Source organism: Balaenoptera borealis (genome assembly GCF_965194805.1).
Source record: "Balaenoptera borealis genome assembly, chromosome: 3".
NCBI lineage: Eukaryota > Metazoa > Chordata > Mammalia > Artiodactyla > Balaenopteridae > Balaenoptera > Balaenoptera borealis.
In genome coordinates this window covers 4,379,146-4,403,534 of record NC_138866.1, presented here as the reverse complement: position 1 = coordinate 4,403,534, position 24,389 = coordinate 4,379,146, and the positions used below count along the sequence as shown (strand labels likewise).

Sequence of the window (24,389 nt, the reverse complement as noted above, 5' to 3'; positions counted from 1 at the left end):
GGTCACTGAGCACCGGCTCTGCTGTGCTGGGGAAGTGGCTCTGCAGGAAGGCCCGGGCCTCGCTCTGGCCTTGCTCTGGCTACAGCCTCTGGGAAGCAAGGCCCTTCGGAGGGCGGACGTGAAGGGATGGGGAAGAGAAGGGCTGGGCCCAGAGTCAGTGGGCCAGAGCTGGGTTCTCCTACTAAATGGGGCCACCCTAACCAAGTCCAGGCTGCACCTGAAGTTTCAGATGGGAGATAAAGGGTGGTCACCCAAGGGATCCCAGAGCCTGTGCTGACTGGGGACCACAGGGCCTCCGAGCCGCATCTGCTGCGGTCCGCGTAGGGCCTGGCCCAGCTCTCCACCACCGTCAGCAGGCTCCTCACTGTCCCTCAGATGCAGCCCCACTGGCTCCCCCAGACCGGGGACAGAGGCGGAGCAAGGTCTGAGGGGTGGATAGTAACAGTCACGGGGGCTGGGGACCGACCTCCCGCCTCAGCCCCCAAACACCGCCGGCCCGCACACCTGCCCACCCTAATCCAGGGCATCTCTCGGGGAACTTTAAGAATCTACTGGTTTGTAGCAAGATGTGGCGGGTGGGAGGGTCTGTGGCCCTTACCAGCAGTGACCTTGGGCAAGTCACCTGACCTCTGGCCCAGGGCCCGGCTGACCCAAACATGAGGTGTCAGTGCTCTTGTTTTACGGGGAAGGGGAGGGTCCCGCCCGAAGTCACTGGCCTGTGTGGGGCCTCAGCCCTGCCCTTCTGTGGTCCCAGGATGACGCCCACTCCTTCTGGAGGCTCCGGCTGGGTGAAGGGGTGGCTCTGCCACCCCGGGGACTTTGCTGTGGTCCCTCCTGTGACGTGGACACAATGGAGCAGAGAGAGGTTGTCTCCGCTGCCCAGGCCACACAGCCTCGCCATCCTCTGGGCTCACCTCCACGGGCCACATCCGGTCCCGCGGGAGCTGAGGCCAGGACAGGAGACGGGATGAGCTCGTGCCGCACATGGCACCCAGCCACCCAGGTGGAAACCTCAGGGCCGTCACGTGTAAAACAGCCTGTGCGGGGAGACGGCACACGAGACAGGACGGGCCCGTTCGGTCACAACTCACTGTGTGGCCTCGGACAAGTCACATTCCTCTCCTGAGCCTCAGTTTGCCCACCTGCAGTACAGGGTGGGCGGGCAGAGCGAGCCCAGGGTTCCATTCCGGCTGGGCCCCTGGCCTGGGCCCTGTCGCTACACGGCGCCGCTCTGACGCCCCTGTGCTGTCCGCGAAACGAGGACATCTGCTTGCATTCTCCAGCAGCTGCTAGGAACCTCCAGGGAGGGTGGAAGCCAGCACGGGGAGACCGCTGAGCGCCAGGAAGGGGCCGCTTCCAGCCGATTCCCGAAGCCTGCACCGCCACACCGTGGGGCTCCCGGGACTGTGCTTCCGTCCCACATGCATCCCGGTATGACCCGTGCAGGAGCAAGGGCATCCGCGGAGGGTCAGGCGCGGCACGGCCCCGTGCTGGAGCAAGGCCCCTGCTCACCCCGCAAAGCCCAGACGGAGCACAGTGACACAGGCGGGACCAAAGGAAGTTTATGTGTCACGAGTGAGACCAGAGTGGGGCACCCAGGAGTGGACCCTGCACCTCCAGCAAGGGCAGGCTCTTGGACCCGGGGCTTCCCCGAGACGGGCTGTTGCTTTTCCGAAACTACACAGGGCGCTCGGTTAAACGGGCCTCCCATGGACACACAGCCGAGGGCCTCGAGGGCTGCTGCACGCTGCCTAGCTGTGCCCACCCGTCTGGGGCACAGGCAGGGCACTGCTCTGTGCAGACAGACTTCCACGCCAGTCAAGTGTCAAAACAAAAGCACCTGCAAAGGCAACAGACTGCCCTCAGCGTCTGGCACAATCAGAGTAAAGCAGCCATCAGTTCTCAGGATGGAGTGTCTAGGATTACTTGGTGCAAACAAAATATTAGTACATTCAGGGAAAACAGCATGATTTCTGGAGTACAGTACATGCATGGTCTGGAGTTTAGTACATAAACTGGGAAGTTTCACCCACAAAAGACTCAATTTAGTAAAAACTGGCCCACTCTGGCCAATATTCAGAAACGTTTAAGGCAGCTTTCAAGCTGAGAGATCTCTTGGTTAAACGTTTAGCAAAGCTTTTGGCCAGCACTTCTTTTTTAATTTTGAGGGGGCATGTGCTGAAATGCCTCTTGTGCCCATTAAGCTTCCCCACATCAACTTTTCGAAGCACTTCTTTTCGGTTTTATGATAATAACATCTTGATTCCAGGTATGCATACATAGACTACATACTCTTTGATAGAGCACGTTTAAGAGTATGTTTGGATGTAGGATGCTTTCAAACAGGAGCTGTCCTGTGGACCAGAACAGGCTGGCCAGTGGACATCCAGCCCAAGGCTGCACATCCTTGGGGCTGCTTTGTGGGAGAGACTCCAGCTGGACTTGTCTGTGTGACCACTCAGTATTACCCGGCACCCAATCACCCCACAGGGTTATGCTCACAGGAGACAGGGAATGACATTCAGCAGAAGAAACAGCATTGATACACACAGAGGGCTTATAGACACCAGGCCAGTAATTACCGTGTGACACAGCCTAAGGGAAGTGGTGATTCGACTGGGCTGGGATTCTTGGAAAATTACATCTCTTAGTAAGTGTATAGAAAGTGAGCGTTACTCAAAGTCGTAGGACAGCTTCCGGGGAGTCATGAACTCTTTCACTATCTCGTCTGTGACCTCCTTGCGCCGGGCCTGGTGCTCGGCGATCAAGGGCTGCAGAACTTCTATGAGCTCCTTCTTGAGCTCGCCGGTGAGCATGGCCCCGCTGGTATAATCCTGCCCGGGAGGAGACAGGCCATGTGAGAAACGGCTGCGCACGCCCTGGGTACCTCCCTTCCCCGGGCACCACCCATGCAGAGCCTGGCACACGGGTGGCATAGAAAAACGAGAACCTTTAACCATGCCTTTCTTAAAATGACTCTGGGCCCTGGTGAGCAGCCGTGACTCACGCTGGCACAGCGAGGGGAACAACGGGGCCGGCCACCCCACCTCACCCACCCTCCTGCGGGGTCAGGGGGCTCCAAGCCCTGAACCCATGACTGCTCCCTTCAGCCTTACTGGCTTCTCTAAAATCTCTGCCGAATCTTTTTTCATTTTCTGATTGTGATGGTAACATGTACTTACTGAACAAACTTAATAAGGTACCCAAACCACAAAGCAGCGGCAAAGTAAAGAAAAAAATCCCCTGCAAAGCCAGTGCCCAGAGGCTAAGGGCCACTGCTAATATCCTGGCATGTTTTCTTTTAGATTTTTTTCTGGTGCACTGTATTTAAACATAGTGGATCTCACTGCACGTCCAATTTGGTGTCCTTTTATCACTATCACTGGCGTATTCTCCTGTGTGACCATAAACCTCACACCTGCGTAATAATCCCTCCTGACTATTCTCAGTTAAGGTTTCCTCTGTTGTACAGAGTCTCTTCTGAACTTTTTGCTACTATCATTTTTAACATCTTTGCATAGAGAGCTCTTTCTTATTCAGGATTAGTTTCTTGGAAAAGATGCCAAGAATTGGAAAACCTGAAGCAGGGGCTATGAACATTCTTCGGGCTCTTTGGCTCGCTGAGAGGCACGCTGGGAACACTCGACTTACCCCGGTGAGCCCCAAAGCGTCTGGATTACAATCAGTGCAAATATGGCACAAACCCGCTAAATCGGTAGTGGAATCGTTTCAACGCTGAAGGCGTCTTGGTTTAACTTCTACTTCTCGATGACTGGTAGGGTTAAACCTTTCCGTGTGCCTGCTCACGAGCAGTCTGTATCTTCTCCTCTGGGAACTATCTGTTCGTGAGGTCTCTGGGCACGTGGTCAGAACACAACCGAGCTACTCAACTCTAATGTGGTCTCAGCTGAGCGCCTGCCCCTCAGGCACCGGGGACGCTGGCCGCCCCCAGCGTGGCTGCCAGGCCTTCCAGGCCCCGTGTGGCCACTGGGCCCCCGCCTCACCTTCCTGATCTGCTCCAGCCGGTCGTCGTCCTCCAGGAAGAAGGTCAGGTACATGAAGGACACGTCCACGTCGCAGTTGCCCCCAAACTGCCGGTGCTCCTCAATGGTGTCTCTGCCTCCGGAGAACGCGTGCTTGTTGACCTGCGCCAGCGAGAGGACACACAGATGCTCGTCGGGCCGCCGCCCTGCGCGTGGAAGCCGGCCCAAGCAGTGGGAGGAGCCCTCAGACTGCTCCTTCCCACCGAGCCCGGGACGGGCCGCCGCGGGGCTCACTGAAGAGAAGGGGGGACTGGAGGGCGGATGAGCTCTGACCCCCCCCCCCCACTCCCCAGAGACACAGAATAGAATCGGGAAAGCCAAAGCACCACCTGTGCTGAAATTTGGGGAAAATGTCCTAAAGTGTCCTCGGGTTCAGTAAGAGGACAGATATGAGCCATCTTCAGAGTAAAAGGGACGAGCAGGGAAGGGCGGCTGCTGCCTGGGAGGGCGTGCTATTGGCGGAGGACAGGAGAGCAGAGCGCCCCCCTGCCCCCCACCATGGACGGGAGGACGCGAGGCACAGGACAGGGCTCCCGGGAGAGCAGAACCCGTGCGGAGCGCCGAGGTGGACAGGCCCGCAGGCGGTGCCCCACCTGAAGACAGGCACTTCTAGAAGCTGAAGAAAGAAAGACTCAGAAACTAACAAAATGGTTTGTAGGATTGAAGATAATCTTAGAGAAATCAGGGTCAAGAGGTAAGAGAAGAAAAGCCAAAAAGGGGAGACAAAGTTCCTTCAATGTTCTTTCAATGACTATCTGAGAAACCTATCACGTACAAACGTCACCCTCATTTTCCTCCAGAAAAGGGTGCGTCAACAGTCTCAGTGGAGACGTTTGGTAAGCCTCCCAGCAGGACTCCGGAGCAGATTCCTAACCGGATCATCCAGAATCGCAGACTAACATCAGGCGCAGAGGCTGGCGGCCACGAGTGAGGCCAGAGAAAGCTGGACTTTCTGGTGGGAGTGCCAGCGGCTCTGAGGGACAGCGGAAGCTCCGACCTGTCCCCGGGCGTGACGTCCCAGGGAGGCGGGAGGCGTGTTTTGGCCCGCGTGACAAAGGAGCGGTCCAACGATCCACGTTGGAACTGAAATCTTAAATTTGGGTGGCACTCTACAGTTTGCAACCACTTTTATATGTGATCTCATGGAAGCCTTGCCCCTAGTCTGCAGTTTTGTACAGCTGCTCCCACTTGACAGTGACACCTGGACAGCCATCGTCACTCACCAATGGCAGGTAAGTGGCGGGGCCCAGACAACCCAGGGCTCCTGCCTCCAGGCCACCGGAGGGCCCAAGCCGTGCAGGACCCGGGTTATGGCCCTGCCCCACTGCTTCCCAGCTGTGTGAACGCAGGGAAGCTGCCGGACCCCTCTGAGCCCTATTTCCTTGCTTACGAAATGGACGCAGCCCCCGGGGTGGTTGTCAGGACTCAGTGAGCTCGCACAGGTGAGCACACGGCAGGTGGTCACGCAGCCAAGCCGCCGTGTCCCCAGCACTCTACTGTTGTTATTCGTGGGAGGGGCCTGGAGCGGATGCCCCCTTTCCCGGCTGGCGTGGAGATTCTGCTTCTGGGGTTGAAGGTGGGCTTGGGGATTGGCAACAAGGGCCTGGCCTGACCCCATCCTGCCCCTCAGGGTGCTCGTGACCCTGGCAGCCTGGGTGGTTCCCGACCCTCCGCTCACTGCTCACCCAGCCCTCGGGTCTTTGCTGGTCCTGAGCGAATGAAAAATGTCCCAGAGCCAAAACGACTTCTTTAAAACAACTTCCAAAAACAAAACAAAATGACTTCTCTGCTAGAGGGAACAGGAGCTTCCCTTCCCCTCTTCTGCACTCTGTGCTCTGGAATTTTCCGCCAGAAGTGAAAGAGAAAGGAAAGCCCTGCCGAGGCTGGGAAAGCTGGCGGCTACCACTTCCTGGAAGACAGTTCTGATACTAAGGGTTCCCCGTTGTCAACCAGAATGTGGGACTTTCCAGAAGGGGTAGGGGCCCGGCGGTAACTCCGATGGACGCACTACATGCCTCAAATACAGTTTCTGTCACTCCTGTTGTAATCGTCCAACCCGCGAACGTGCACTTGGTTCCAAATAAAATGTCAACAGCTTTGTGGAACAGTGAGGGGGCTGAACACACACTGGCAGTTCAGAACTGAGCAACAGAAGTGCGGCCCTGAAAAGTAAGGAAGTTCAAACTAATTCCGATTTCCAGTTTCTCTGGTGACCCGGAAAATATTTACTGAGCTCCTGCTGCATGCCGGGCCGGGCGCAGCACTCCTGGGCGGGACCCGACTGTGGAAGGAGGCTCATCAGTCCTGAGTCTCAGTGAGAAGGTTCTGGAGAAAACCAGCCCCTACCAGCTTGGTAACGGCAGCTCGTGGGCCGGGAGGGCATCTCCTGGTTTCCGGTGGAAACCTGGTCAAGTTGGCCATCCTCTCTGGGCCTCATCCTTCTTGTCTTTAAAGGGAACACACCACTATCTCCCAGTGAGAATTAAAACCGAGAAACATAAAGAAAGCACCTGGCCCAGCTCCTGGAATACGGCTGATGCCCAGAAATACACGACATTTTTTCTATTGTTTAACTGTAACTAAAGAAAATTGCCGTGATTTTGCTTCCCGAACAGTGTTGGTGAGGAAATCAGAGAAGAAAAAAAATGAAAAAAATTCCAAAGTCTTGCCCACATGAAAAGACACAAATAAGAAAATCCCCCTGTTCTCTGGAAACGGGGACAGGCTGCCTGGACCCTGGAATTCAGGGCCCCCGTGGCAGCGGAGGCCAAAGGACAGAGCAGCACCCTCCATGTGTGTCTCCCCGTGGTGTGGCCCTGCGCAGAGGCTGCCCGCGCCCCGGGCAGCGCTCACCTTGGTCTTGATCTGCTTGGCCGTGTCCGTGAGGAAGATGGAGGAGTTGGGGTCGCTGGCGCTCATCTTGGTCTGGGCCCCCTGCAGGGCGGGGAAGAAGGTCGAGTGCAGCAGGGCTGGCTTAGGGTAGCCAATCCTGGGGGCCACGTCTCTGGTCATCCTGAAGTATGGGTCCTGTGGGGAGGGAGGGGACAGTGGGACAAGTGGGCCAGCTGCTAGCCCGTGAGCAACCCCCGAGCGGGCCTCACAGCAACCCCCAAACTTCCAGGGAGTTCAAAGAATCAGCTCCGCCCCGAAAAAACCTCTTAGACCCTCCTTTCCCACCGAAGAGGGCAAAGAACCGCCTGCCACACCCAGCATGACACAACCCTGGCCCTGCCTCCTGACCTGGTCGATGGCACATGGGATGAGGCACTGGACATCTGTCCGGTCTCGGAAGATCTGGGGGAACGAGTTGCTGAAGGAGGGAGCGGCCTGGATGGCAGGAAAACTGATCTTCCCTGGAAGGGAGGACAAAACATCTTTACACACGAGACCGCTTCCTGCTGGAACTGTAAAAGGGGTGAACAAAAATCGGCTTTCTCCCCACTGGAAAAGTAACAGTCATTAAAGAAAACCTGAAAACTACACAAGAGTAGAAGGAAGAAAAAAAAACCTGTAGTCCCAGTTTGTGTCTCTTTTCACCCATTTTCTCTCCCTTTCACACTCTGCATTTCAGTTGTGATTCTCCTCTGGTCTGTTCTTTACAGGTTCCACTTTGTAACATTCACCCACACTCTATCCCGTACACGTACCCTAGAGAGTCAGCCATTCTCTACCCACTGGGCGTCTGGGTTGTTCCTCAGCTTTAATCATTATAAATTATGACATCTTGGTACATAAAACTGTTCTCAGTATCTTGGATGCTGCTGTTGTTAACGCTGCTACTGCTATTTGCTTAGACCTACAGAAGCGGAACTCTGGGGTCAAAGGGCATGGATCTTGGCGTGACCCTTGATAAGTGGGGCTGGGCCAGTCTACCCCTCTGCGCTGCTCAGGCATTTCCCAGATAGCCCTCGTGGCTCCAGCCCTGGAATGCTGTCTCTGTGATGCTCTTTCCCGGCAGCTGTTTTCTCCCCTCTGCAGAAAGACACACCTCATTTCTGGGTTCCTTTCTGCCTCTGGGTGTCCACGTGGCAGCTGCCATGGGCGCCAGCACCCCCTTTACAGCACTGAGCATCCCCAGCTCTGGCTCAGGGCCTTCCCTGGGCTCGTCTACGCCCCACGACTCTATGGAGAAGATGTCACTGTCGTCCCCATTTTATGCACGCGGACACCAGGCTCAGACTGCCTCTGTGGTTTCCCGGAACTAGTGCGCAGTCAGTAAGTGGCTGAGCCAGGGTTCGAGCCCAGGTCTCTCGGCAGCAAAGTGTGTGCAGCTCCTCGTTACGCCTGCTGTCTCCTTACTCACTTGGGGCAGCCTTCAGGGAGACATCTGTCCACTCGATGCCGGGATTCCCAGGGTTAAAAAACCCTTTCAAAAGCACAGGGTTTATGCCCCAGTTGTCAGGAATGGATCCAACCGAAACATCAAAGGGTTCTGCTTATGTGAAAAGCCCCCCAGTAAGGCCTCTGCGCGTTTCTCTCTGCACTCTTCCTTACAGGCCCCTCACGGTGGGCCCTGGAATGTGCTCCCTCCCAGCAGGCACACCCGGCACAGAGCGCCTGCAGGCACATCCTGGGAGCTGCCCAGGTTGGCAGCTACTAGGCCTGGGGCTGTGCACCCAAAATAAAGGGGAGGGGGTCCGGAGACAAAGCCACTAGTCTCAGGATTGATTCGCAGCTCAAGGACCTAAGCGTCTCAAAGGAGAGAAAGCCAATGCATCTGAAAGGGGCATGGAGGGAGATACAGGGAAAGGGACGTAAACGTGGGCAAAGGGGGCCTATCCGCTGGGGACAAGCCTGGAAGGAGAGCGAGGGAGGGCAGGCAGGGTGGGCTTCCCAGGGCCTCCAGTCAGGACCTTCCTTTTGCAGGTGGGGAAGCTGAGTTCCAGGGAGACAAAGACGGCAGGTTCCGGCCATAGAGCAGGCCCTCCTGCACCCCCTGGGCCCCCACCAAGGCCTCCCACGCTGACTGGGGTCCCAGGAGCAGGCAGAGGACAGAAGTCATCCATACCCTTCTCTTCCTTCTAAACCTTAAAACGGATGACTAAGGAGAGGGACAGAGGGTGTCCCGAGGGATAGCTCCACATGGCCCAGAAAAGGGGCCAAATGCATCACACCAGCTCTTTATGTTCCAGGGAAAACCCACCTATTTAAAGAGACAAACTGCAAATGCTACCATCTCAGAGACAGCTCAGCTCCGGGCAGGCACCAAGCACGTCAAGCTGCCTCCTGCTGAGCTCGGCTCCTTTCCGAGGGCAGCTGGGCGGGGACCGCGGGCTCCTTACCGATGCAGTCGCTGTCAGTGAAGCCGAAAATGCCTTTCACTTGGTTGAAGGTGACGTGCTTCTGTATCTTCACCACGTTCTTGTAGAAGCCTGGGCTCATCCTGCAAAGACAATCAGAATCAAACCCCGGACCCAGAGGGTGGCGTCCACTGAGGGCAAAGCAGCAGATGGTACAACATGGCAGGCCAGACACAGGCCGGGACACACTGGGGAGGAAGGCGCTGTGACGCCCCCTGTACGCAAAGATGCCTGCGGCAGGCGAGGCGAACACACCTCTACCTGTGGAAGGAAATCAACATGAAGCTGAGAAGCAAATAAGGCAAGAACACACTGGATTCAGCGGTTAACTCAACGGCTAACATGAGATATTTAAATTCTGCCAGGGTCACTGGCTGAGCATATGGGGCTTTAAGTTTGGGGGCCCCAGTGCAGCTTTTCTGTTGAGACGGACTGTGTGCTTTCTCGTGGGAGATTACCGTTGACCCTGGAACAACACGGGTCCGCTTACACATGGTACTTTTCAATAGTTAACACTGCAGTGCTACATCGTCTTGGCTGGTTGAATCCACGGATGTGGGGAACCTAGGCTGTGGGGGGCCGACTGTGAGTTCTACGGGGATTGCCCTCCTCATTGTTCAAGGGTATTTGCAACTTGTTGCTGGATGGAGTGTCCGGATAGCAACTGACGGGCCCAGGAAGGAGGGTCTGTCTCAGTGCAGCTGGTCCTCCCCGCATCCGGCCACCACTGTCCCCTCCACCGTGGGGCAGCCAGGCTGTCTGGACAGGGCGAACTCCCCTGGGGGGTGAGGGGTGTGAATACGAGGCCTGGATCTGTGGCAGCCATTCTGCTGTTAGAAGGAACTAGGCTGAAGGGGCAGAACCCAGAGGGGCTTCTTACACTGCATCTTTTGACTAACATATTCAGCAGCTTTTCCTCCAGGCCCTATTACGTGTCAGGCACCATAAAGATAAAAAGGGAAAAGGCGGGAAAGCTGCTGTTTACTCTCATGGGGCAGGAGCTGTGCTGAGTGCGGGAGATACACGGCCACTGCCCAGCTCCCCTGCGAGGCGGCAGCTTCGCCTCCACTTTCACAGAGGCTCAGAGAGGTTACGGTCATAAACCTAGTGAATCCAGGACCTGGGATCCAAACCTAGGCTCGTCTGGCCCCAAGGCCTGTGCTTTTCTCACCACATCTCACAGCAGTTGAAGAGTTTAAGGCTCTGGCCCTGACGGAGGGCCACCGAACGCCTCTGGGCAGGCAGGGGGCGAGTGTCAGAAGTGCAGGGATGCCGGCTGCCTGGGTCTAGGGCAGCCACAAGGCAGGGAGGCCGGTAAAGGCCAAGGCCACCACGGCAGGGTCTGTTTGAGCTGAGCAGCGTCCCACTCAGACAGGGAGCAAGGCGGGGGAGGGATGGTGGCTTCCGCTTCAGCCCTGGGGGCGCCGGCCAGGGTGGGAACGGTGCTGCGGAGGACGTGCCAGGGGCAACGACAGGAAGCAAAGCGCTCCCAGCACACGTCACCCCCCCGACACCCCCCGAGGTACACTGAACACACCCGAGAGCAGAGCGGGATAACCACCTGGAGAGACGCCCGCTCGTTCATCCTGCCGCAGCAGGAGCTACCGCCCGTGCCAGGGGTCTCCTGGGGGACAGCAGCAGGCCTCATGCTGCCTACGCCTGGCGAGGACCAGGGCTGCCCGCCACCAGGCGGGGATGAGCAAGAACTCCGTGCATCCTGGGGTTGAGGCGACCGTCAATGCTAGTCCCCTGGGCAGATCAGCCGGTAGGCCCATCCTCTTCTATCTGGGGTCGTGCTGTATAAGATGGCCTCCAAGCCCCACAAGGAGGGCAAGTCTACAGCATCCCTAGTATCAGAAGCAGTACTTCTGAAGAAGACAGCCTTGACCGTTCTTGGAGGCCGGGTCACTTTCTGGCTGCACCGAGAGCATGGCCACACCCCGCCAACCCCCCAGGGATGTCTGTCCCCCGGGCTCGCCCCTGTGCCGATGCAGCATGACGCACCCCGAGGGTTCGCCTTGGGGACCAGGAACAGACCCAGCTGCATCCTGTAAATGAGGGCTGGGTACCAGTTTGCCCCCCCAGGAACACCTGCCTTCACACTCCCATAGCTTGGAGAACATGGCCTGGATTTCCTCACACAGGCAGGCAAATGAGTGACGGGGTTCTAAGTTGGAAGAGATTTTCAAGAGTGACACTGAGCGCTCCCCAGGGCCGGGCTCTGCTGGAAGCACTCCACATGCAGCGGCTCAGTGGTCAGGCCTCGTGAGCCTGCGGCCCAGGTGCCCCCGTCCACTGAGCTGACCGTCCTGTCCTTCCTGCTCTTCCTTTGTCCTCACAACACTCATTCTCACCTGGTTTACCACCTGTGAACTCCCGTTAGAGAGAACCTGACGGAGCGGCTGGATAACTGTCTTGGCTGCTGAACCCCCAGCATCAGTCTGACATGTAGTAGATGCTCAATAAACACCTGTCCAACACTCACTGCCCGAGTCACACAGGAGGTGGCGGTCAGGACGTGAGCCCAGGCAGGGCACTCTGAACCCCTCGGCTAGACCACCCCTCACTAGTACTAACCCCCAACTGCATAGGAAAATGGGGGCTCAGAGAACTGAAGGACTTGCCCACAGGAACCAAACCAAACCCGGAACAGAGCTGGGTCTGGAGCGCTGGCTTTCAGATTCCCGGAGCAGTGTCCTTCCACCCCTCGGGGGTCCTGGCAGGAAGGCCCCGCTGGGCCCAAACGTGTGGGGGGACATGGTGGCGGGAAGCCTCAGCCCCAGCACCGACTCCTTCCCCCATGGAGCCCCCCGAGAGGGTGGAGGAGGCTTTGTTGTATTTCTTGCTCCTAAGGAAGATTGGCTTGGGAAGGAGCTTTATGAAGTCAGAGATTTAGATTTTGAGTTAAACTTCAAGAAAAAAAGTAAAATGCTTGAGTGCTTAGAAGAAACTCTTTAAGGGAAAAAGACACTTGAAAACAGACCTTAACATTTAAATGTCCCTCCTAACTTTAGGTTCAACATAAAATACGTAAGAAGAGCTAGGACAGGCCCTTTGTCTGGGTTTTCATCTTTACTCCATGTTCATAAAGAGAAAGGAAGTTCTTAGGGAGCAAAGGCGGCAGAATTGAAGCTGCAGGTGCCACAGAGACAGGGTGGAAACCAGTCGCCACAGACGCCACAGTCTCTCAGAACGAGCTGAAAGCATGGTGGGCCATGGCGGTCTCCTCACGCGGACTGTTCGGAAGTTCACGCCCCCGCCCCGACGTTCTCACGGACTCGTCAGAGGCGTTTGTTTCTGTCCCACCAACATCTCAGCACCACAACGGGGGACTTCGTTTTGCTCAGTGCTGTGTTCTCGGGGCCTCGGGGGGCACCGGCCACAGCGAGCACCCCGTGACTGCTGCTTTACTGGTCTAGTGGGAGAGGACAACCCCTCACGCTGCACCAGAGGGGGGCCCGGGGCGCAGGGGGACCAGAGAGGGGTACCTAAATCTGGCTGCAGGAGAGACAGCTCCCAGGAGAAGGCGGTGCTTGACCACGTGCTTGGAAGACAGCATAGGAATCCGCGGAGCTAGGAGTCCCGGGGCCAGGGCAGAGAAGAGCAGGGACAAAGGCGAGGGTGTGGAACAGCCAATTGTTCTGTCTAGCTGGAGGGGGCGGTGACCAGAGAGGAACACAGGCCAAATCGCAAGGGGCTGGTGTGCAGAGGGGAAAGCGAGAACTTTATCCCGATGATGATGGAGAACCAGGAAAGCTGTGAGCAGGGGACTGAGCCACACCTGCCTTTTAGAAAGAGCGCTGGCTGGTGGGGGACCAGAGGCCGAGAGGGGCCACGGTGGGTGGGAAGAGGCTGCACAAAAGGATGCCAGTGATTGTGTGATGCCAGCACTGCCCTGTCCTAAAAAGAGCAGCAGAACCCATGGTGTGTCTATGGGTTCAAGCAGCTGAATCAGGTCCTTTTAAGGAATAGGGGGAGAGAAATAAAACTAAGTGTCATGAAAATGATAGTAACGGTGACAGCTAAGGTCTCATCTAACCCTATTTCATGGACCAGACTTGCTGACTCACAGACCCTGAACAGAGGAGACCTGGGACTCGAACCCAGGTCTATTTTCCTCCCTTGGAAGGTCATGTTTCTTCATGGACCCCACAATGCCTCTGTGCCCACAAGAGAGCAATTAAAAAAATGTAATAGGTAAAATTAGAAAATTCATTCATTTACTGGCTGCTAGAAAGGCCAGATTTCATACCAAGGCACCTATTTCTCTCAATGGCTATGAAGCTACCCCTCAGATTTCAGCAGTAACAAAAGGGACCCCTGTGGGGCGACGTTCACCAGCAAGCTCCCCTGCACTTACTGCCCGCGCAGCCCTTCGGTGTTTCCACCACGCCCTGTCTGGGCCTCTCACGAATCTCCTAACAGGGGCTGCACTCCACCAGCAAGCTGGGCCCTCAGTCACTGTCGCCCATGGACGGCCAGAGCCGTGCAGGGAGCACCTCATCTTAGAGGCTCATGCAATATTGGGTGACCTGAAGAGCATTCTTCTTGGGACGGTGGACAGAGTCTTATTTTCTAACACACTTCTTGGTAGTCGTCTGGAATGAAGTTCAAAACCGCAGAAGTTACAATTTGAGGACTTCCAGAAGGAAATCTTTTGGACTATTAAGTGTCTGGTTTAACTAGACTGTGAGGGAACTGTGTCATCAGTGAGTCTTTTCTCTGTAGGGAAAAAGGTACACTGAGAAAGAGAAAGACACCCAAATTGGCACAGCTGACCATCCGTGGAGAGAAACTGCGACACAGATGCACATCTGTCACAAGCTGAGGATGGAAACCTTATTTGTCAATAAACCAATAAACCAGACCATAACATTCAATAAAGGAAGAAAAACATCTTCCAGACCTCGAGATGCTTCAGGTGTTTCAGCTGCCGTGGCCGTGATGACTTGTCTACAGTCTGCATCTACTTATTTAAAAGGCAGCCAGGCGTTCTCTCCTTACCCCATGTAGTCAAGGTCAGAGAAGATGAAAGTCTTCTTGATGTCAAAGCCGCAGGCGATGATGTCCTTGGCGTTCTCCACAGCGTAGCCATAGGCCTGGTCCAGGGTCAGGTCCTTCCACAGGTACTTCTCGTCGTCGGTCATCTGGATGACCAAGGGCACGTTGAACACGTCCTGCAGCCACCTAAGAGACCGGGGGAGGAAGGTCGTCATCTCATTTCCCTGCAGAAAAACGCCACTGTGCCTCTGAAAACACGGTTCCTGCTAACAATGTATGTCAAAACGTCCCTGCCCACAAAATCACACGCTCTGATCACACTGTGAATTTGACTCCTGTTAATAAGGGCTACCACTGTTTATTACCATGTCAGCTCTGTGCTGGCAGCTCTGCACACTTTATTTTGAAGCCTTACGAGAACTGTAGGCGGCAGGTATTATTACTCCCTGTGGCAGATGTGGAAACTAAGGCCCAGAGAAGTAACTCTTCTATGGTCACATGGACAGGGGAAGAGGAGGACGCAGGTCCACTGACTCCAAAGCAGTGCTCTCTCTACCACCCACATCCCGCTAAAGCGACACCAGGAACAGGGTGAAGAGAAGCCACAAAGGCAGCAACTCCCCAAGACCTTGGTTGTTCAAGCAGACGTGAACTAGTACTGTCTTGTCAGTTCTAGACAAGGTTTGTGACTAACATTTCTTTTCTTTTTTTTTTTTTTTTTTTGGCAAAATAATACATTTATTATCTATGATTGGCAGATATACTGCTGATTTAGTCTCTCCATGGTTCAAAAGAATTTCAAAATAACAAAATAATTTTATATACCATACTCGATCAGTAATGTGACTAACATTTCTGATTCACTAATACAAGTGAGAACAGTCATACGATGCAATACTTACTTTGTGAAGATAAACGGGATGAGGTGACCTACGTGCATTGCTTCAGAAGAGGGGCCCCTGCCCGTATACAGATAAAATGGTTTCTTATTTTCATAGGCATCAAGAATTTGATGCATGTCTCTAAAGGAAAAAGGAGAAAAAAAAGTGTGATATTCTGAGAAAAAAATCGCGGTGTGAATGCTCATTTGGAAATGATAAAGAGACAAAACAACCCGGATAATCACTAGAGCTTGTTATCCTTGGTGCTTATGCTGTAAAAACGACAGGAAACTTCTTCTGAGCTGGTTCTCCTGTGATCGTTTTAAAAGTGTAAGACATGCAGGTTGGGAATAATGAACGTAAATGTTGGTCAGCCGCTGGATCTCTCTTGGAATTCCTGCAAGTATCGATGTTGACATGCCGCCCGCTTCACACACTTTCCTGGGAGTGACCCCAGGCCGACACCACCCAGTCCTCGCTGAGAACCACGCAGCGCCGACACTCTGCTGGCCCAGACGGGGGAAATCGCAGGGCTCCCACAGTCCTGACTTAGGGAGGGAGGTAAGGGATGTCCCCAGGTGGAGGTCTGCTTTGGGCTCCCTCAGCTACACTGGGACCAGGTGTCTTCACCTGGGAGTTATTCTGGAATCATCCACCCTCCCCAAGGACTGGGGTCCACCGACAGTGCCCACGAAGAGGCCTCCTCCCTGGCGGTACATCAGAATCGCCTGGCCGGCTGTTTCCACACCACATCTGCCTGAGGTCTGCCTCCACAGACTCTGGTCCAGTGGGTCTGGGGTGACGTCTGGGAATCTGTATTTTTAAAACTCCTGCCAGTTCAGAATGGCCATCATCAAAAAATCTACAAACAATAAATGCTGGAGAGGGTGTGGAGAAAAGGGAACCCTCTTGCACTGTTGGTGGGAATGTAAATTGATACAGCCACTATGGAGAACAGTATGGAGGTTCCTCAAAAAACTAAAAACATAACTACCATACAACCCAGCAAGCCCACTACTGGGCATATACCCTGAGAAACCATAATTCAAAAAGAGTCATGTACCACAATTTTCACTGCAGCTCTATTTACAATAGCCAGGACATGGAAGCAACCTAAGTGTCCATCGACAGATGAATGGATAAAGATGTGGCACATATATACAATGGAATATTACTCAGCCATAAAAAGAAACGAAATTGAGTTATTTGTAGTGAAGTGGATGGACCTGGAGACTGTCATACAGAGTGAAGTAAGTCAGAGAAAAACAAATACCGTATGCTAACACATATATATGGAATCTAAAAAGAAAAAATAATGGTTCTGAAGAACTCAGGGGCAGGACAGGAATAAAGACGCAGACATAGAGAATGGACCTGAGGACACGGGGAGGGGGAAGGGTAAGCTGGGACGAAGTGAGAGAGTGGCATGGACATATATACACTACCAAATGTAAAACAGATAGTTAGTGGGAAGCAGCTGCATAGCACAGGGAGATCAGCTGGGTGCTTTGTGTCCACCTAGAGGGGTGGGATAGGGAGGGTGGGAGGGAGATGCAAGAGGGAGGAGATATGAGGATATATGTATATGTATAGCTGATTCACTTTGTTATACAGAAGAAACTAACATACCATTGTAAAGCAATTATACTCCAATAAAGATGTTAAAAAAACCCCAAAAAACAAAACAAAACAAAACCAAACCCTGCCAGTGACTGCAACGTTTGGCAGAGTATGAAACCACCCTTCCAGGGTGTGAATGTTCTTTGTTTCTGGGCAAAGTATGCCCACATAAAAGAGGAATAGCTGCCTTTTCCAGAGGTCTGGGTAGGAGAACCCAGACAAGAGTATTCTGAAAGCGACTTCTCCTTATACCCCAGGCCAGGGGTTAACAGTGCTTATCTCTGGGCTGATAGGATTAGGGGGATTCTGGTTTTTGTGCATAGTTTTGATTTTTCCCCAAGGAACGATCACACAGTGCTTCTGAAATAAGGAGAGAATGAAACACTTGATTTTGGAAGAAAAAGAGTCCTTCTTTGGTTCTCACAAGTAACCAAATCAAACTTTTACCGGCTTACAGAAAAGAAAAAGAGTACAAGCCGTCACATGAGCTGCTCTTTTTATTTTTTTGCCGCACCGTGTGGCATGTGGGATCTTAGTTCCCCGACCAGGGACTGAACCTGTGCCACCTGCAGTGGAAGCACAGAGACCTAACCACTGGACCGCCAGGGAAGTCCCGGTTGAGCTGCTCCTTATGGCTTTGCAGGAAGTCTCTGAGCACTCACGATGTGCTGTCCCGAGGGCAGGGCGCTGACGAGGCTCCCATGCTCAGCTCAGCTTTGTGAGGATGGCTTCCAGCAGGGACCCCTCAGCTGCAGAGGGAGCCTGACAGCGCGTGGCAAATCTCATCACATACCTACTTTACAGATCTGAGAGGCACTCTCAAATTTGAGCATGGCCAAAGCTTCAAGTCCTACACCTCCCTAAACCAAGAGCCTACAGCATTATTATACTGAAGTAAATAAGTCACAGGGCAGTGAGAACTGTAAAATGCTAAGATAAAAAATTTTGACTTAAGATCAACAAAATTGATAAACCTTGAGCTAAAAAAACAAAACAAAAGACTCAAATTACCAAAATCAACAGTACTAAACACTTTATAGGAGTAAAAAGGATTATAAGGGAATAATACTAGGAACAACTGTATGCCAGCAAGTTAGACAACACTGATGTAATAGACAAATCTACCAAAACTGACTCAAGAAGAAATAGAAAATCTGAACAGATCTATAGCAAGAAAAGAAATTGAACTAGGAATAAAAAAAAAAGTCACACAAAGAAAAGCCTCGGGCCAGATGGCTTCACGAGTGAATTCTCTCAAATTTTCAAAAGAGAATTAACAACAATCCTTTACAAATTTCCAGAAAAATGGAAGAGGGAATACTTCTCAACTCATGCTATGAAGCCAGTATTATTCTGATACCCAAAGCAAAGACATCAAAAGAAAACTACAGACCAATGTCCCTTATGAATACAGATGAAAAAATCTTCAGCAACTCACAAACCAAATCCAGCAACATATAAAAAGGATTACACACCATAATCAACTGGAATTTGTTCCAGGAATGCAAACTTGGTTCAACATACAAAAATCCATCAATGTGATACACGGTATTAATAGGAAACATGACAAAAGCCACCTGATCATCTCAACAGAGGAAGAAAAAAGATTTGATAAAACCCAACATTCTTTCATGATAAAAATACTCAACAAACTCAGAATAGAAGGGAACATCCTTAAAATGATGAAGGGCATTTATGGAAAACTCACAGCTACTCAATGGTAAACGACTGAAAGATTTCCCCCTAAGGTCAGGAATCACTTTCACAAGGACTGTACTAGAAGTTCTAGCCAGAGCAATTAGGCAAGAAAAAGGAATCCAAATTGGAAAGGAAGAAGTAAAATTATTCTTACTCGCAGGTGGAATAATTCTATATATCAAAAATGCTATAGAATCCACAAAAAAAGAAAAAAAAAAAAAAAGAATGTTAAAAAGAAACCACAGGCCCCAAATGGTATCATGTTAAAGCCCGAGATACTAAACCTAGACTTAATATCTGATTTAACTGCAGTTTCCACCTTCCCCAGAAATGTAATATTAATCAACCAGTCTGGAATTTTCTGCTCAGCACCTATGAGGTAAACTGTCCCCCACCCTACACCTTCGCTCCCTCAAGAATCAATCTGCGTGGTAAAACCCTTGCCATTCCCTTCCACAAAAAGATGTCCTGGCCTAAAAATCATCCTTTTTTTCCTTTTGCTAATTCCTCCCTGGCCCCACCCTTCTCCCTGTAAAAACCTTCCATTTTGTAAACCCCTTGGAGCGCCCCCACCCTTCTCCCTGTAAAAACCTTCCACTTTGTAAACCCCGTGGAGTGCCTTTCTAGTCGCTAGATGGGATGCTGCCTGATTTATGAATCACTGAATAAAGATAACTAGATCTTCAAATTTATGTGGCTGAACTTTGTTTTTTTTAATAAGAACTAATAAATGAACTCAGCAAAGTTGCAGCATGTAAGATCAACAAACAAAAATCAGTTGTTGTATTTCTATACAGTAGTGCTATATTGTGATTGATTATAAGAAATATATATTTGGTCTTCGTTCTATCCTGTTTCAAGCACAGAGCTCCTTAAACCATTGTGGGAATTTCCTAAGTGATAAGAATGATAAAGATAGGAGTGTTATTCATATAATAAGCTCCTTTCAACCATACCAAAATTTATGTTACTTAAGTGACTTTTGGAAAGCCCCTAGATAACCTAAGGAGGCGGGCTGGTCCCCAGGAACCAACTCCGATTAGAGGATTGGAACTTTCAGCCCCCCCTGCCTTCGCCCCACTTCCTGGGGAGGGCGGAGGGGCTGGATATTGAGTTTAATTACCAGTGGCCAGTGATTTAAATAATCATGTCTATGTAGTGAAGCCTCTATAAAAACCCAAAGGACAGCTTCAGAGAGCTTCCGGGTTGGTGAACACATGGAGAAGTGGGGAGAGAGGTGCCCAGGGAGACCATGGAAGCGCTGTGCTCCCACACACCTTGCCTTGTGCATCTCTTCCAGCTGGCTGTTCTTGAATTATACCCTTTTGTAATAAACTGGTAATCTAGTAAGTAAAATGTTTTCCTGACTTATGTGAGACGCTCTGGCAAATTCACTCCACGAAGCAGTCATGGGGCCCTCTGATTTATGGCACGGGTAACAGTCTGGACTTGCGATTCCTGTGTGAAGTAGGGAGGTGGGGGGCAGTCTTGTGGGACTGAGCCCTTAACCTGTGGGATGAGACGCTATCTCCAGGTAGACAGTGTCAGAATTGGGTTAAATTGTAAGACACCAGCTTGTGCTGCAGAACCTCCTGACGTGTGGAAACCCCACATATCCGGTGTCAGAAGTGAAGCAGACCTGCAGTGAGCGCTGAGCCAGAGGAAACACACAGGAGTGCACTTTCCTTTCAGAAACAGCAATGAACAATCCAAAAAGGAAACGAAGAAAATGCTATTTTCAACAGCATGAAAACAAACAAAACCTTAGGAATAAATCTAACAAAAGAAGTACAAGGCTTCGGGCTTCCCTGGTGGCGCAGTGGTTAAGAATCCGCCTGTCAATGCAGGGTTTGAGCCCTGGTCTGGGAAGATCCCACATGCCACGGAGCAACTAAGCCCGTGCGCCACAACTACTGAGCCTGCGCTCTAGAGCCCATGTGCCACAACTACTGAAGCCTGCATGCCTAGAGCCCGTGCTCTGCAACAAGAGAAGCCAACGCAATGAGAAGCCTGCGCACTGCCACGAAGAGTAACCCCGCTCGCCGCAACTAGAGAAAACCTGCGCGCAGCAACGAAGACCCAACGCAGCCAAAAATAAATAAATAAATAAATAAATAAATAAATAAATAAACTTATTAAAAAAATAAAGAAGTGCAAGACTTGCACAGTGAAAACTATAAAACACTGCTGGAAGAAACTAAAGACCTGGTGAATGGAAAGACGTTCTTTGTGCATGGATAGGAAGACTTGATATTTTAAGATGGCAACACTCCCCAAATTGATCTATAGATTCAGTGCAATCTCTATCAAAATCCTAGCTGCCGTTTTTTTTTTTTTTTTTACAGAAATTAGCAAGTTGATCCTAAAATTCACTTGGAAATGCAAGGGACCTAGAACAGCCAAAATAATCTTGAGAAGAACAAAGTTGGAGGACTCACACTTTCCAGTGTCAAAACTTACTATAAAGCTACATGATCAAGACTATGTAGTATATTTAATAAACCCTTAAATATATGGTCAATTGATTACCAACAAGGGTGTCAAGAAAATTCAACAACAGTCTTCAAAAAATGGCACTGGGACAACTGGATATTCACATGCAAAAGAATGAAGTTGAATCCTCCCTCACATATATACAAAACTTAACTCAAAATGGAACAGAGACCTAAATGTAAGGGCTAAAAGAATAAAACTCTTAGAAGAAAAAACAGGTGTAAATCTTCATGACCTTGAATTAGGCAATGGTTTCTTAGATATGACACCAAGCAACGAAAAACAAACAAAACAAAACTGGATTTCATCAAAATTAAAAACTGTGCTTCTAAGGACACTGTAAAGAGCTAATATTTGCAAATCAAGTATTTGATAAGAAACTAGTATCCAGAATATATAAAGAAGTATTATAACTCAATAATAAAAAGATAAATAACCCAATTAAAAAGTTGGCAAAGGATCAGAAGAGGCAGTTCTCTAAAGAATATATAAAAACAGCCAATAAGCACATGAAAAGGTGCTCAACATCATTAGTCATTATGGAAATACAAATCAAAATCACAATGAAATACCACCTCACACTTACTAGAATGGTTATGGAAAAACATAAAATGGAAAATAATAAATGTTGGCGAGGATGTGGAGAAATTGGGACCTTTGTTTGCACTTTGCTGGTGGAATGCAAAATGATGCAGTCGCTGTGGAAAACAGTTTGGAAGTTCCTCAAAAAGTTAAATGGTTAACTTATGACCCAGCAGTTCCACTCCCACGTACACACTCAAGAGAACTTAAAATATATGTCCACATAAAAGCCTGTATACAGGACTTCCCTGGTGGCACAGTGGTTAAGAATACTCGGGCCAATGCTGGGGACACGGGTTCGAGCCCTAGTCTGGGAAGATCCCACATGCCGTGGAGCAACTAAGCCTGTGTGCCACAACTACTGAGCCTGCGCTCTAGAGCCCGTGAGCCACAACTACTGAAGCCTGAGCGCCTAGAGCCCGTGCTCAACAAGAGAAGCCACTGCAGTGAGAAGTCCGCCCACCGCAACGAAGAGTAGCCCCAGCTCGCCGCAACTAGAGAAAGCCCACACACAGCAACGAAGACCCAACACAGCCAAAAATAAAAAAATAAAATAAATAAATTTATAAAAAAAAAAAGCCTGTATACAAGTGTTCAGAGCAGCATTATTGATAACCCAAAAGTGAAAATACCCCAAATGTCCATCAACTTTTGAATGGGGGGGGGTATGTCCATTCAATAAAATATTTTTCAGGTATGAAAAGGAATGAAGTACTGACATATGATACATCATGGAGGAACTTTGAAAACATGATGCTAAGTGAATGAAGCCAGACACAAAAGGCCACATGTGGTATGATTCTATTTATATGAAATGTGCAGAACAGGCAAATCCACGGACACAGAAAGTAGGTTAGTGGTTGCCAGTGGTGCTGGTGGGGAGGGAGGAATGGGGAGTGATTGCTAATGGGTAGAGGGTTATTTTTTGGGGTGAGGAAAATGTTCTGGAATTAGATAGTGGTGATGGTTGCACAACCTTGTGAATATACCAAAAAAACCACTGAATTATGTACTTTCAAAAGGTGAATTTTATGGCATGTGAATTAAATCTCAATTAAGGAAAAAGCTTTGATTGTATTCTGCCCAGAAGGAAGGCTGAGCGGGGCTTGGAGTTCTCTGCGTGTAGAATTTAAAGTGTTCGGCAGACTGCCGAGTTCTGTCCTGCACGTGCTCTCCGTAACCCTGATGTGCGGGCAGAACAGAACAACCCTACCCCGGACTATAAACTCCACGAACATGGCCTTGAACCCGACCCGAGGCGATGTGTGGGGTGGGAGAGGCAAGACCTCGCTCAGAAGCCGCCTGTTCTCTGATGTTATCTGCGTGGAATTTATGATCTCAGGTAGGGATATTCTGTGCATGTTCGCTCTACTAGTTTCTCTCTCTTTTTTTTTTTAAATTTTTTTTTAACTTTTAATTTTATATTGGTGTATAGCCGATTAACAATGCTGTGATAGTTTCAGGTGCACAGCAACGCAACTCAGCCATACTATTAGTTTCTCTTTGGCTATTATTTATGAGTAGGCCAGTACAATAGGAGGAAGAAGTATGTAATTTCAGGAAGCCTCCTGCTTATCTCATGGGAAATGCTGAACTTGGACACGTTAATCTCTTTTGTTTTGTGACATTTTATAGTTTATAGCACGTAACCTGGCATGAATCTCACCTGCTGTGTACCTGACCTCCACCTTGTGAGGTGGGCAGTTTACAGATGAATAAACTAAGGGCCAGAGGTGCAGGGACGGGCGCCATCCCACAGCCCGCTACTGACAGGACAGGAGGTGGAACCACTCCCCCCAGGGGCCTGGCAGTGTGAGGGAACAGCATCCTGATAGTTTCCTTCATTGAAAGAAGAGGAGGGGTGGGAGGTCCTGCAGTGAGAAGACCCTGACCTGTGTGAGAAGAAGATTCCCCTGCGCAGGAAGTGGTGCGGCCTCTGACCCGTGGCTCTCTCTATTCGGTTTATCAGCTCCTTGTCAATTTTACTGCTTCCGAAGCGAACTGGAAAAAAAAGAAGAGATGCCGATCTTAGGTGGTGGGAGGTTTGGTGATATTGCTGAAACGAGAGGGAAAGACTTGTGATCCACGCACAGTCTCAACAGACCCAGGCCTCTTTAGGCCTTAGGCTCTGGTCCCTTCCACCAGCCCAGAGTGGAGGTCACAGCCAGCAGAACAGAAAATTACAGAACAAAATGCTCTTTTGTCTGGGACTGGATTCTGACAGGAAACAGATCCAGAATGCAGTTTATCTAGCAACTCTATGCAACCACACACACACACACACACACACACACACACACACACACACACACAGGCCCCCGCTGCTTACTGTTTATTAAGGTATAATTTATATTCACTCACAACCATAAATTTAAATAGTCTTTAACCAAATTAACGGCTGTCTTCAAGAGAATTTTCCCTCATTGACAGTCTACACATGAATCATGGAAAATGGCTTAGACTTAGGTAAGAACATTTTAGTTCTCTTTCTTTTTTGACAGCCATCAGTGATCTCAGAGTAAGGATTTTCCTGAGCAGGAAGCCCTCCAATGAAGGGCTTGGCAGTGAGGACCTGCCACCTATGAGGAGTCATCTTTCTTAAGCTGACTTCCAGCTGTTTAGCTCCACACTCAGTATCACTGGAGGAGAAACCTTAAGTAATCTATGACTGACTTGTACCCACTGAGTTAAAGACAATTTAAATGACTGCAAAGATGCCCAGTTCAATGGACCTTCCCCAGGTTCTGAATTGCTCAAAAAAAGGAAAAAGC

The 24,389-nt window shown here is 50.7% G+C and overlaps 1 protein-coding gene across 2 annotated transcripts in view; it reads right to left on the bottom strand.

The window, feature by feature from the left end:
- Positions 1-1,544: 1,544 nt before the first annotated feature.
- WARS1 (tryptophanyl-tRNA synthetase 1) overlaps positions 1,545-24,389 on the bottom strand; it is a 37,179-nt gene continuing 14,334 nt past the window's right edge. For both annotated transcript variants that reach the window (XM_082385857.1, XM_082385856.1), the window contains exons 4-11: positions 23,511-23,619; positions 15,247-15,366; positions 14,348-14,530; positions 9,326-9,426; positions 7,284-7,396; positions 6,897-7,070; positions 4,005-4,145; positions 1,545-2,834 (exon numbers count right to left, since the gene is read on the bottom strand). In XM_082385857.1, coding sequence (XP_082241983.1) covers positions 2,673-2,834; positions 4,005-4,145; positions 6,897-7,070; positions 7,284-7,396; positions 9,326-9,426; positions 14,348-14,530; positions 15,247-15,366; positions 23,511-23,619 — 1,103 coding nt within the window. In that variant the 3' untranslated portion in view covers positions 1,545-2,672. The remainder of the gene's footprint in view (positions 2,835-4,004; positions 4,146-6,896; positions 7,071-7,283; positions 7,397-9,325; positions 9,427-14,347; positions 14,531-15,246; positions 15,367-23,510; positions 23,620-24,389) is intronic.